The sequence below is a fragment of the Lepisma saccharinum genome, chromosome 1, assembly GCF_977018435.1.
Source record: "Lepisma saccharinum chromosome 1, izLepSacc3.1, whole genome shotgun sequence".
In the NCBI taxonomy this organism is placed as follows: Eukaryota; Metazoa; Arthropoda; class Insecta; order Zygentoma; family Lepismatidae; genus Lepisma; species Lepisma saccharinum.
The window spans coordinates 115,144,786-115,159,563 of record NC_139229.1 but is presented as its reverse complement, the minus strand read 5'-3'; the positions used below and the strand labels follow the sequence as shown (position 1 = coordinate 115,159,563).

The 14,778-nt window shown below is 39.4% G+C and overlaps 1 protein-coding gene across 1 annotated transcript in view; it reads right to left on the bottom strand.

The window, feature by feature from the left end:
* Positions 1-11,134: 11,134 nt before the first annotated feature.
* The window catches only part of LOC145999677 (presequence protease, mitochondrial), an 80,754-nt gene continuing 77,110 nt past the window's right edge, over positions 11,135-14,778 (bottom strand). The window contains exon 6 of the mRNA XM_083136894.1: positions 11,135-11,595. Within this exon, the coding sequence (XP_082993020.1) occupies positions 11,231-11,595 (365 nt within the window). The 3' untranslated portion in view covers positions 11,135-11,230. The remainder of the gene's footprint in view (positions 11,596-14,778) is intronic.

Below are 14,778 nucleotides of genomic sequence, written 5' to 3'. Positions count from 1 at the left end.
TATGTTGTGTTTGTTGGAAACTGTAATATCTGCTCTATCCATACGCAGCTGGTAATATTTAAAGATGAACAACAACAACACTTGAATCTGAATGTAAAATCATCATTCACAGAAACTAGATCAAGCAACTCGACTCGCGCGCCTGTAATAGCTTAAATCTGCGATCGCTCAGAATGCGGATCAGCAGACAGAAGAAGTATTGCCAAGTCAATATATCTTATTTGCCTCTTTTAAAATGCGGAGAATAAATAGTTATTTGCATTGTTAATGAAGGGAGAACATGAGCAACTTTCAGTGATGTTACGTTCATACCACAGATTAGAAATGACGTAGGTTTTGTATCTAGCAAACAAATTGTCGATAAGTATTTTCATTTATTTCTCTCATATATTGTAGGTATTTTATGTGTTTTTAAGGGATGGAATTGTACTGATGCTGGTATAGAAATTGCCAACTTCTTTGACGTTTTGTTGCAATTCTTGAATCACGCATTGCATTTTTAAAAAGCGGCTGAATTGACTACGTATGTACTGTACAATTTGACTGCTAAGGCCGTGTCCGAAAGGTGCAAGATCGTACTTGAAGCGAGCATACTTCGAGAATGGTCTCGCAGTGCGGTCTTGAAGTCGTGGACTGGAAGTACACGTCTTTCGAATTGCACTTCGACTGCAGCGCCAAATACGATCAGTAGATATAACCGAACACACGTTGGTTTTCCACGTTTTAAACACTTGTTTTTCACCACAGAAATCACACAGCATTTGCAAATGCTCTAATACATACATTTTCACACATTAGCACTGTAACCATAGAAAAGCTATGCTGTGATCAGTGGCGTAGCGTTATAGTACGCCCATACGCCCGGCGTTCCCTGATTTAAAATTTCAAAAAAACTTAAATGCTGTAAATATAAAGTAAATCTTGACTAATTTCATATATGTTTGACCTACATGGCATTATAATAGCTATTTTTCGCGATCCGCTTGCAACGCTCCACTAACAACACTCGTTCTAGCATTTTGCCTTGTAATCAAGGGGTCCCGGATTCGATACCCGGTGAAGGCACAAGTGGTTCGGATTCCACTTTAAAACTGTAGGTCCAGTCCCGATTAGCCTTACTGTGCATAGAGTGGACTTAAAACACCAAATCAATCAATCAATCGTTCCAGCATTTTTTTTTCAATGCCTTTCCTGCCTGGACGCCGGGCAGGTTCGTCGTAAAGAACTCTATATTTCTTGCTGTGTTTCTGGAGGGAAAGCTTGGACAGGCTTGGATCTCTACAGCACGCGCGCAAATGCTCTCTCGTACGCCGGCGTATGGAGCAGAGGGCTACGTGATTGATTCATGTGACCCTTCCTGCCTTCTGAAGCAGACGACAGAGGTAGAATTCCTACCCTATTCTTCGCGCTCGTGCCACTCGTGCTATGTGATGCTACAATACGCAATATTGACTGAGGTAACTTTACCAAACTCAAATATACCATTTCCTAATTACCATTGGATTGTATAATTTATCGCAGGAACAGCAATGTGTATTAAAAACTAAAAGATCAACCCAGTTGTTGTCAAATAAGTTGGTGAAGTTCTCGTGGTAGAAGTTTAGCCTGTGCCTGCTCTACCACTTAACTCGCAAAACTATTATTTTATTATTATTTTTTTTTTCGTTAGTATCTAACTGCTTAATATTGTGTCAATGGAAATGTTTAGCATTCATTTGAAAAATTTTAACATCGAATGGTCTGTCGACAATTTTTTTAAAAAAATGTTTATCACCATTCCAAGATGCAATAAACAGTGGTCTGAATTACTAATCGGCACGTAAGTAGAGTGTACGATAGTTGGATTATCCACCCACCTCCGTGTCAGAGTGTTTTGCACAGCGCGCCAAGACGACAGAGGTCCCTGGTTCGAATCCCGGCGTTAGCACGGGTGTTCTTTATGAGTGTCCCTTCATCAACTTCGTAAATATCATCACTCATATTCATATTCGCGATTAACCAAAAGTGGTAGAAAAGCGAAGCAAAATAAACCAAATCAATCAGTAGTTGGATCGCCCAGAACAATGACGTCTACTGTTGTTCAGAGGCGCTTGTGATTCAGGTAGGTTTTCTAATGACTTGCGTCATACCGAAAACTATAAAACACCAGAGTTCAAAACATTTGTGGCATAGTGAGGCATCTCATTTTCTAGCTAAAACATGCATAGATGATGTTTTATTGAAAACCCAGCTGACTTCAGGCAAATAAACAATACCTGTAGCGACTAATTCCATAAGTAAATTATTAAGCAAAAAAGGACCGACCCTTCCTTCGGACTTGGCGTTCCGACCCGAAATGCCCATGCTACGCCACTGGCTGTAACAAACAACTTGCTGGCTTTCTACAAAAAAAAACAACAAGTCCACTTGTCACGTGACCGAGCCTCCAACTTCGTGTGCTCTGCCCTGTGGTCTCGATTCCTCGTGAACTTGACGCTTTCGAACTGTACTAAGTGACGTCACTTCCGTTAAGACTATACTTCAAGTATGTACTTTGTACCTTTCGGACAGAGCCTAAGTGATAATCAGAGTTGACCCTAGAGAGGGGTAACTCGGGTGACCCGCGCAGACAAAACAAATTGTTTGTGTACGATTTATTACCAATTTACAAGATGCTGGTGCTTCCAATTAATCCACTAATCTGATTTGCCTGACTTAATGGATCAGTTGTGCAACCACGGGGCCAGGGGGCATTGCCCAACAACCTTGGACGAAAATCAATCCTAGGGCGGGGGGGGGGGGATTGAAATAAGAAAAGGAAGGCTAGCAGAATCTAAGAGTAACAGGACGAAAGGATAGTTTTCACGTATTTCTTGCAATTTTCTTCCAGACGGCTAGGGGCACCTGTAAGGGGGGCAGAGAGGGGCAATTGCCCCTTCGATTTAAAATTGTATACCAATTTAAAGAACATTCCGGAATATTTTATTCCTCGCTTAGCTCGCAATCAGTCTCATCAAGTTCAGAGCCGGTTGCGGCGGTGATTATATAGGACACCTGTACAGTGGGATCCATGAGTATTACCGTGCATATTGTCCATGACTATTTTCATTAATTTCTCTCTCACACATTCTATGTGTTTTTAAGCGAAGGATTTTTATATATGCTGGTGCAGAAGTTGTCAACATCTTGTTTCGAGCTTTCTTTTAATTCTTGAAACTTGGGCCAAATAAAGTGCACGAACATGGTGATGGACAATTTGCGCGGTAATACTCATGAATCCCACTGTACCTCAAACTAAGGAACAAAAGTCCCTGATTTTTTCAGACGTCTGAAATTTTTTTGGTAGCAAGCTTCACGGGTATTGCATGCCTCTAAAATCCTAAGTTCACAGCCTGGTGTCCAATTCGATGCAAAAATGCTACTTGACTCACCTCCATCCCATCTACGAAAAATGATTGGGAATGTATGAAAATCTGACTTTATTTGTTTTCCGGATATGGATACAACGGGGGGGGGAGGGGTGTAACCGTGACTAGGACATGGTGCTGATCACATCACCTTCACGAATGGTTGAGATTGCGCATGTGTGGGGCAGTGGCGCAACCGCAGGGGGTGGGTGCATTGCCCCCTCAACTTTGGACGGAAATCAATTCTGGGGGGGGCAAGGGGGCTAACATTGACGGCCAAGGGCACCTGCAGGGGGGATAGAGATGGGCAATTGCCCCCTTTGGTTTCAAATTTTATGCAAATAAAAATACATTTCGTAAAATTATCTTGCTTCGTTTGCAATATCTACTTTTCTTAGTCTCATCAAGTTCAGAACCGTAGCTAGGGGGCGACAGGAGTCGGCCCTGGACGCCGAACAGTCTAAATGAAAATAGTTGTAAAAGAGAGAATGCCATGGCGCCCAGTGGAAATATTTGCGACCTCTTAAATCAATATTGCTTTCAGTTTACAAAGAAATTAGATCCAAACATTTTCTTGCTCACTTCGCTCGCAATCTATGATTCCTTTCTGTAATGCAATGTAAATTACCGGAGAGACAAGTAAGACTTCTCTTAATTAATTTTGCCTTAAATGCATGAACAATATTTTTGGAAGAGCGTACGTATATCAGAGACAATCTTTAGAATTTTTGCTGTTGCAGGGGCCCCCATCTAGCTACGGGCCTGATGCAAAGGGTAGCTTTATCTTACCTTTTCCTTAAAGTATACTTAACCTCATCTTCAATCACTGTGTTAACACTTAGTAATTGGTCATTTTTGGTGATATGTAAATATGGACTCCTTTTCCCAGTGAAGTAATCGGCATCTCCACCATCATATCATGCTAAAAAAAAATCTTGTTTGAACTAAATCGTTGCCGTTATTACTCTTCCAGGTTTCTGCGTGCTTGAGAGAATAAATTCCAAAAATCCTTGTGTCGTAAAATTCGATAAGAACGTGATGTAAAAAAATATACGAAAGAGCGTGTAGTTTAGTGTATGGATCAGTCAATGCTCAGGAGCTCCTTCGGCACTGGAGATGCTTCTGCCATCTACTAGCAATTGTTCGAACTGTTTCAACGTTGTGATATGAGGAGGGCCCTTCATGGGCTGTAGCGCAAAGGATTATTATTATTATTATTATTATTATTATTATTAAAAATGTACTAAATATGTAAATACATATTTAATTATTTTCACCAAAATATGGTGAAATATGGGTACGTTTTAATAAAAACGTTAAATATAGAGTTAATTAATAACAAAATGTTTTGAGTGTTCGAACGTGAATTTCCTTCTGCGTTCAATATCGCAGGAAGTAATGGGAGTGCATTTCAAATTTGTCAGTTATTCGCAAGAAATTCACCCAACTCTTTCGGTCACATGGGGACATTAGCTATTGCGCGATTATCGAGTACAGATATGTTGAGAAATGCTCTGAAATATATAATATGTAAAAATAATTAAAATATGTAAATTGTGAGCCAAAACCTATTATATGTACAAATATGGAAAATAAAAACTGAATTTTTCGAGTCTACATGCCATGATGCGCAAAGATAGATAATTCTAAATATAACTGATTTCAGCTTCATACATAAATATGTATTTACATATAAATCCGTTCCCTCTTCCCTGGTTATAAGTGTGCAAATTTTCAAGAGAAAAAAGTACTCCTATCTATTTATTTAATAATAATAATAATAATAATAATAATAATCCGTGGCTCGACAGCTCTGGAAGGGCCTTGGCCTATCTTCCGACTGCCAGTCTCCCTCCCACAATCCTACCTAGAGGTGTGGAGATCTTCAACCGGTAATGGAATGACGTGGGGTCAGCACGTCAAACCCCCAGCCATTATAGGAGATTTCCCAGACCGGATTACGCTACTCACTCGTAGCTCACCAATTTCCTCACGATAGTGGGTTGCCGCCGGTCCTATACACAGGCCGAAAACCCAGAGACTGAACCCAGGCGGACTCGAACCCATGCCGCCCCGCAGTCGGAGCCCAAAGCACAGCGCCTTAGACAGCACGGCAATGGACATGAATTGAACACAAGAAAGTATTCAACCCTCATCTAAATATATAAAACTTCTCGAATTTCACACTATACTGTACCACTGTAATAACATTAATGTAATGGTACAAACAAAATGGATTATAATTAAATCATGCAATAATAGTATGCATCGTTAATTGAAAAACAATGGGATATAATGGATGTTTTCCGATCTATGACATGGTCGTTACAACAATAATAAACTTTTCATTATTGTCGTCATAGTAACTATTTAATTACATTATTTAAGAATTACAATGGAACTTTTAAAGGAGTAGAAAAATAAGGAAAAATATTAATATGTAAACTTATTAACTAGTGATGATGGACATAATTTCAGTTTTAACAGATATATAGTGACAGACAAATATCGCATGAGGTGCATGTGTAAAGGTAAGATAACTATTAACACTCATCAATGTAATGGAGTAAAGAAAGTGAATCCTAAGATAAATATAGTAAAGTTACAGCAATATTAAGATGTTCATCTGTCTGTGCGCAACACCATAACCACACTTTGAGAATATAAATGAATAATCCTTTGTATTACTTAATGAAATAATAATAATAATAATAACCAATGGTTCGACAGCCCTCGAAAGGGCCTGGGCCTATCTCCCTCCCACAATCCTACCTAGAGGTGTGGAGTTCTTCAACTGGTAATAGGGTGACGTGTGGTTAACACGTCGAACCCCCAGTCGTAGGAGATTTCCATGGGAGGTCAACATGTAAGACCACTATGTATGCTACTGTTATATTTTTTCAGCCGGTCATAAATATCTCCTATAACGGCTGGGAGCTCGACGTTCTGACCGCATGTCTCCATTACATTACCGGTTGAAGAACTCCACACCCCTAGGTAAGACTGTGGGAGGGAGATAAGCCAAGACCCTTACGGGCTATAGAGCCACAGATTATTGTATATATAAATTTTGATTTCAGCCTACTTTTGCTCATTGTAGGCTAATCGGAACTGAACCTACAGTTTAAATTTGGATCCAGTGACGTGCGGTGACGTCGACATTTGGGGTAGCAATGAGTGGCGTGCCCAACGGGGGTTGGTGTGGGTCATAATCCCCCCCCCCTTTTAGGGCCCAGTATTCCTAAAAGAAGAACGTTAATTGCAAAATTAGGAATGATTACTAAAAAATTGTACACGTAACTCCCACCCACTTTCGAAAATCAAAAACGATTTGATTTGACTACTGAGCCAGAGATGCCGGGTTCAAATCTCGGCTTGGCCATGGGTGCTGTTTGTGTGGGTCCCTTCATCAAAAATGGCGGAAAGTAAAATAAACCACATCAAACAATCAATCAATGAATGGTTTGATTTTTCGTTACTTAGAGTCGCTTTTTTGACACATTTGGTTAATCGCGAAGATGATACGACAAAATGAATGAAGGGACAAATACAAAGAACACTCATGTCCAGGTAGGGGTTCGAACCCAGAACTCCTGGTGTCATAGCGTGCTGTGGTAACTACTCCCCACGGTTGACTGATTTGATAGTTGATTTGGTGTTTTAAGTCAACTTTATACACAGAAAGGCTAATCGGAACTAGACCTATAGTTTAATGTGGGATCCGAACCACTATGTACCTCCACCGGGTATTGATCCGGGACCTCTTGCACTCCCCCACAGAGGTCAGCCGACAACAAAGATGAGAGGAAGGTGCTAACCATTTGGATACGTGGGTATCGGTAAAGGAAACTGAATGTTTCCTGAGTAGTAATTTTCAATTGAATTTATGAAATACCATCTTTGTATATGATTATCGTTTTTTTCAAAATTTTTGCATTGCTTGACTTCCCAAATTTACCCATCTCATGATCTCGGTACTGAAGGATCCGGGCTCGAACCCTGGCCTGTGCATGAATCAGGGCACTGTAAAATCAGGAGCCTATAATTCTCTGTTTGATTGCCCCTCACGATTTTCATAAGCTCTCAGCTACTTATTGCGATTAAATCTATACAGCTAGAAAAAGCGATGAGATAGATCAATCAATCTCACATCTCTAATTATTTTCAAATCACAATATTTATTGTCTTGTTGAAGCCACAGTTCACATGCAACACTTTTTTTCACGCGCTTCTCATCCCTCGGTGCGTTCAGATGGGGCAAAGCTGGAACCCTAGCTGACTTTTCCTCCGCCTCACCAGTTCCAGGTAGAAACGGGTTTCTGAAAGGAAAGGGAAGATTTCTGCCTCTACCTCCCTTGCCCCCTCGCCCCCCACTCCAATGGCTGAAAGTCCATGCTTTCAGGTCCTGCAGACTATCTCCTATAGGACAGATACGGTATTGGATTCCCTTCACTTCCTTTGTAAAACCTCTAAAGAACTAAGGAGAAATGTTTCTGCAGTACTTATGTTCTCTGTATTTACACTACTTTTTACACGTTGTACAATATGTATGTATAATATGGGATGTAGTTTTATTATTTATGCAATTGGTAGTCTTCTGTGCAAACAAAAATTTTATGCTTTCTTTTTTTTTTTTCAAAAATTGGAATATATAATGATTAAATGGCCGCGGTGGCTCAGTCGGTAACGTGTCTGACTACCATGCTCAAGGTCCCGGGTTCGACCCCCGGCCGGTTCAAATCCGGGAACTTTTCTAACGTTGGAACTGGCCCCGGTGCCCACCCAGTGTCGAATGACATGGGTACCTGGGGGAAACCCTGGGGGGTAAAGGCGGTCAGGCACGTGATGCTGATCACATCACCCCCATTCACGACCGGATCAAGAAAGTGTGAGGCGTTACCCCCACACCCCCTATACGCCTTCATGGCGTGATGCTAAGGACAGGGGAGCACTTTACCTTTTTTTTTACCTTTTATAATGATTAAATAACAAATATTTGCTCACGCTCTCTCTTGCTCTCGTTTTAGTAGTGTTTTATTTAAATATACTAATCTCTTGGCCTCCAATAAAAAAAATGGATAAGCTAAACAGTCATAAATACGGATGGGCAAGAGAACGCGCGTTCTAATTCTTGTTGTTGGTTTGGTTTATTTTATTTCGCTTTTCTGCCACATTTGGTTATTGCGAAAATTAGGATGAGTGATGATATGATGAAATTGATGAAGGGACCTCACAAAGAACAATTCAGGCCGGAATTCGTGATGAGCATGCATTCTTGTTCCTATGTGTTGTACTCTGCCTGCAGTGAATAATGAAAAAATTAGGAATGAAAAACATATACCAGAACTCAAAGAGCCAAATGAATATCATTGAAGAAAGTAGAGAAAGGTGTGTTTTGTTACCTGTTTATCCCCTTTAATGTATTGAATTTTTGCCACCTCCCTGCTAGACTAGCTACTCCTCAGTGCATGTCACTGTTCGAAACCGAACCACTCTGTAAGATGTCTCAAAAGGGGATAGAAACTGAGACCACTGCAGAGTATGGGTTTCTGTTTCTTAGTTTATTCATTTTACTCCTCATATCGATCATTCTGTTTACCACGACAATGGGAGAAATTATGATAACAACAAAAATAATAACCATCCATTCCAGCCCTGGGCCTCTGGGTTTTCAGCCTGTGTATAGGAGCAGTGGAAACCCACCATCTTGAGGAAATTGGGGAGCTACTTGTGAGTAGCGTAACCAGATCTGAGAAATCTCCTATAATGCCTGAGGGTTCTACGTGCTGACTCCATGTCACCCCATTACTGGTTGAAGATCTCCACACCTCTAGGTAGAATTGTGGGAGGGAGACTGGTAGTTGGGAGATAGGCCAAGGCCATTCTAGGGCTGTAACGCCATGGGTCATGCTATGTTAACACTATTATTGGGCGAAATATGACTAGCTTGCCCCCATCTGGCAAAAAATCATTGCTTGCCCATCCTGAAAAAATATTTTGGGATATCCATGTGATTAACTTATCCTCCTGCATGGTGGTTTAAGGCACTGTGATTTGGACTCCGACTGCAGAACGTCATGGGTTTGAGTCTGCCTGAGTTCAGTCTCTGGGTTTTCGGCCTGTGTATAGGATTGGTGGCAACCCACCATTGTGAGGCAATTGGGAAGCTATGAGTGAGTAGTGTAATCCAGTCATAAAGATCTTCTATAACGGCTGAGGGTTCGACGTGCTGACCACACATCACCTAATTACCGGTTGAAGATCTCCACACCTCTATCTAGGATTGTGGGACGGAGACTGGCAGTCGGAAGATAGGCCAAAGCCATTACAGGGCTATCGAACCACCGGCTATTTTTTTTATTATGTGAATAACTTAATAGTTAGCCATGATGTTATGTGGAAAACAAAGTTAAAATTACACTGAGATTTCAAGTACATTCATTCAAAAATTGCCACAAATTTACCTATTGTATATGTATATGGCAATTCAAAATTTACACCAACTGTACACAATATATACCACTCTCATTTTTCATCTAAATAATTTATAATCATATCCCGCAGCGTGGTCTAAGGCATAAAGTTCTGTGCCCAAGCTATGGGATGCATGCTACTTCGAATCTCCTGGGAAGAAGTGTGACAACAGTGTGATATTTTGGCACGTGTATGGGACTAGTAGCCACCCACCATCGTTAGAAAATTGGGGAGCCATGAATGAATAGCTTAATACAGTCATGGAAACCTACAACAATGACTAGGGGTCCGTCGTGCTGCTCCACACGTCACCCCATGACTGGTTGGATGATCACCCACCTCTCCTGAGGCACGTGGGAGAGGCCGGTAGTAGGTAGGTAGGCCCTGACCCTCAAGGACTGTTATGCCACGGGTTATTAATTTATAATCATGTAATGCAATTTTGAATTAAAACTCTCAAATGACGGAACAAAATTTTTGATACGTTGGTACTCCTTAGATGCACTAGTGTTTGAAATTAGCCCTTGCAAGTTGCAAAATGCAATTGTAAAGCTTATTATGGCATCTAATTAAATCTATAAAGTTGCCAATTTTTGATGACTATGCAGTTCTGATCCTTATAATCATGATGGAAATTTTGCATTTACTTTTTGACTGTTTCAAATGCAGTACCATGAATTATTTAATATTTTTGGATTATTCAACAATTGATAATTTTCTTTACATTTCTTTGTCCAATCAATTTTATGCTTTGTTAGTATAATGGCAACTTTGAGGCTATAAGTAATTGATAAGATTCAATAGAGAACAAACAACCTGAAAAAATATTACAGCCAATGAATTTTGGTACCTTACAAAGGCCAGGTTTTCAAAGCACTCTTTTGACTAAAAGGTTTCATTATTACAAGAAACATTTCATTATGATAATAAACAAATATTTAAAATAAATTGAGATTATATTAACTTCAGTTCTTGTGTGGTCTTGGAGTTTTGTAATCAACTTCTTGCTATCGAGTCACATGTGGCAAATAAGTTGGCTTTAGCATCTAAATATCACACATTATTTACCAAATGATATTAGCAACTCCAGTTTTGATAAAGGTTGAGGGTGAGTGAGGAATGGAAGCTTAAAGACTTGGCGTGTTTCCTTTGGTCCTCCCCCTCTTCTATAGCATTTCCATGGAAAAGGATGTAGTTTTCTTCTCACACTTATTCATCCATAAAAGATTAAACAAGAGACTAGATAGAAAACACAGATGCAACAAGAAAAAATATTATGTTATTGACACATTAGATTTAATTGTCTGTAACATAGGATAACTGCTCAATACAAAACAATCCTAAATTTCTTATTATTATTATCAGCTTGCTCAGAAAACATTATGCTTACTCAATAGCAAGACAAGACTGCGAGGTGATATTTCATCATCAAAAGCTCTAACAACAATTGCACTCATTCCATTTTCTTCTGCAAATGCCACACGGTCCGCCATCACAAAATGTTCAGATACAGATTGAAGGCACACTTGCAAAGCTGTTATAATTTCTGTTAATCTGTGCAATTCTTCATTTTCTTGGTATAACTGTGATATCTTTTCATGATGGATTGCACTATTGGATACAGTACTTCCAGCGAATGTAAATCTTGCTAAAACATCATCAACGTATTCATCAATAGATGTCAACTTTGTCTTCCTGACAGCATGTCGTCGTTTCTTCTGCAGGGTGAACCCTTCTATAAAGAACAATAAGGAAAAATTAGTTAAATGCGATCCTATTCATAAAAGAAAAATTTAAACAACAATGAAAGATAGTATAAGATATGAGAGTTGAGCCAGGTGTTTGTGTGGTTTCATCTCTGTGGACTTATGGCCGAGTGCACCAACGCCGATTATTTCGAAGTTCAGATGAGCGGGATCAATTTTGATCCACTCTAAATGAACTTGGTTTAAAGATTTGCATTGCACCAACGAAAAACGACGTTCAAGAGATTCCGTTCAAATGATCCGAGATTAATTTGTAAGGCTATACCTGATTGGTTGGCTAAAACAAATGACAATCAAGAACCCCACCGAATAGTGTGATGTGTTAAAGTATCAACGTGTAGGAGAAGAAAGTAATTCGGGCTGCAAACTTATCTGAATTTGAGAAATGTACTGATCAACCTTGTCGACGAGTACAAGGATGTAGTAGGGTGTAAAGAAATAATAATCTTAAAAAAGAACTGACGGCATAAGACAAAAGAATAAGGAGAAAGCATGGAACCTTCTTCTACGGGACTTCAATGCCTTACGAAATGCATTCGCGAGAGAACAGCGTACGCTGAAACTCGCCCGCTCAATAAAGATATTTTATTATTATTATTACTGTATTGTGGTAAGTATTTGAATTTTTCATTTCTTAATTCTTATATATTTATATTGTCATGTCGTGTAGCAACACCATGTAGCAATATCGTTACATTGCTCTGTTCTAATTTACCTTGCACTTGCACATGTTTTGTGTTCTGGGATAGAAAGTACAGTATTTAGAAAAATTTCGACTTTGCCCCACAGAACCACAAATTATTATTATTATTTTGGCAGTTTTTAGTTTACTTTACACAACTCTCGAATTATCAGCATTGTACATCCAGCATCTCTAGCGTTTGCACGCCCTCGATATCACTTTCCGCTTTGTTTATATTCAAAAACAACTGCCTGCAGTCGAAGCGTCAGTATCGTGAACCAGGATCGGCCACCAAAACGGTCTCGAATGGCCGTTCAGAAGATAAACTCGTTTTGATGTTCCTAGATCGCGATCAAGTGTTGAACCGTCTTCGTGCAATGGAATTTTCCAGTGATCCTTTCCCGATCCGAGTTTAAAATTTGATCTTCGTTCGTGCACACGGCCATTAGAGGACCAAACATTTTTGGATTCAACAACGCCAACATCATATTTAGAGTACTTTTCTGATACTGGGTAGCTAATGGCCGCCATATTGAAAAATATGGCAACCAAAATGTTACATTGTGATATTTTTGTATTCATCACGTACAAGAAATTTTAATACTGCAGAAAAAAGCCGTGAGAATAATTACCAACTCACACAAATTAGTTCATTCTAAGCCACTGTTCATTAAGTTAAAATTTATGACTGTAATAAATCTATATATTTACACTGTGCTGTTGTATGTAAAGAAAAAAATGCCACAGCTACACAGTAGACAAGATGTACATTCCTATACTACAAGAAACAGCAGGCGTATAAATATACCCTATCATAGACTCTCAAAATCCCTGAATAGTTATGAAGCTCTAGGATTAAGACTATTTAATAAGCTACCTCTTGATGTGACAAGTATGACTATGAATGTATTTAAACATAAACTGTATGCCTTGTTAGTTGCTACACCATTGTACTCAACTCAAGAATTTCTTGAAATTAAAAATACTGTATTTTAGTGCAACTTAAACATAAAATGGGTTATAATTTTATATTATTTTATAATATATTTCACATGTATTTTGTTCTTGACATTGTCTATTGCTGTACAATCTTAATGACAATAAAATATTATTATTATTATTATTATTATTATTATTAATGTTGACTGCCTTGCTACAGAATAGTTTCTGTTGTTTCCTGCCTAATTTCTCCTCTTGCAGGAGAATAAGTTCTTTTACTGCATAGAGTTACTCAACCTGGACCGTACGAATGCTATCCGCTGACCAGAAGTTTACATTGGAACTTTTAAGCCCTCTTTCCATAACATTTTACTGGAAATGTTGAAGTGCATGGCTTATGTGGATGCTTTGAGCCTGAATATCTAATATGTTATATAAATTATTATGGAGGAGATAAATTGTGCAACTAGATGTGCCTTCATGGCATGGTGCTATGTGCATAAGGAACTTTACTTTTACCTGGTACATGTGAAATATCCATGCAATAATAAACCTACAATTTTGTCAGAAAAGAATCCATAAACGTTGGCATTTTGCTAATATATTAAAAAATAAAAAATAGAAGAAGCCCAAGATTATTATAAAATGTAATGTAAAATACTATTTTAGGTATGATCCATCCATCCAGAAACTTTTAAATGTTGACGGGAACAGGCTGCATCTTGAATGCAAAAAAAGGTGGAAATGAAAGTCAGTGTTCAACCTGCAAAATTGCCAGATCCAGTTCAAAAATATTGTTGGTACAGAAAAGCGTAGTTCTTTTGCCCAGCTTGTCACGAACTGTGAGTGGTAGGGGAGCAGGAAGAGAACAAGGAAGGGTTGGGAATGGGGAGGAAGTGTGGAGATGGGATTGGTTGGGAGAATTGTGTACTGGCTTTAGCACCCATGGCTGATATGTACGCCCTCTCCCATCCATTCTGTACTGAAGTGTTGGATTTGGATATGGGGTGGATGATTGCTACCCAGAAGCAGTTGTTGAAAGGAATACTGTGATATTTGGTATCGATGGTGCCAGGTGAAGTCTAGGTTTTTCGGTGGAGGATCGATGGTTGTTTGGATATTTTCCCCAGGTAAAAGCCACCACAGATGTTGCACATGGGATTTGAGCTGTGGTAGGTTCCTTTGGACTGGAGGATTAACCTACAGCCTCTTGTGAAACTTCTGCCCTCCTACCTTCATGATATCCCCAACATTCCCCTCCACTTCAAGCACTGGTAACATAACCTGTGGCGTAACAGCCCATGAGGACCAGTCATAGGCATGCGCACGGGGGGCAAGGGAGAGCAATTGCCCACCTCTCCAATCATGGACGTCTGCAGATGTTTTCCATGGAGGGACAAGCAAGGTATTTTCCCATGGGGCATATAACCCCGATAGTAGTGTTGTCCCCTCAATAAGTTAAAAAAAACACCACTTGAATTTGAAATTATTGCATTAATGTAAATTACTATCATTGAAATCAAATTATATG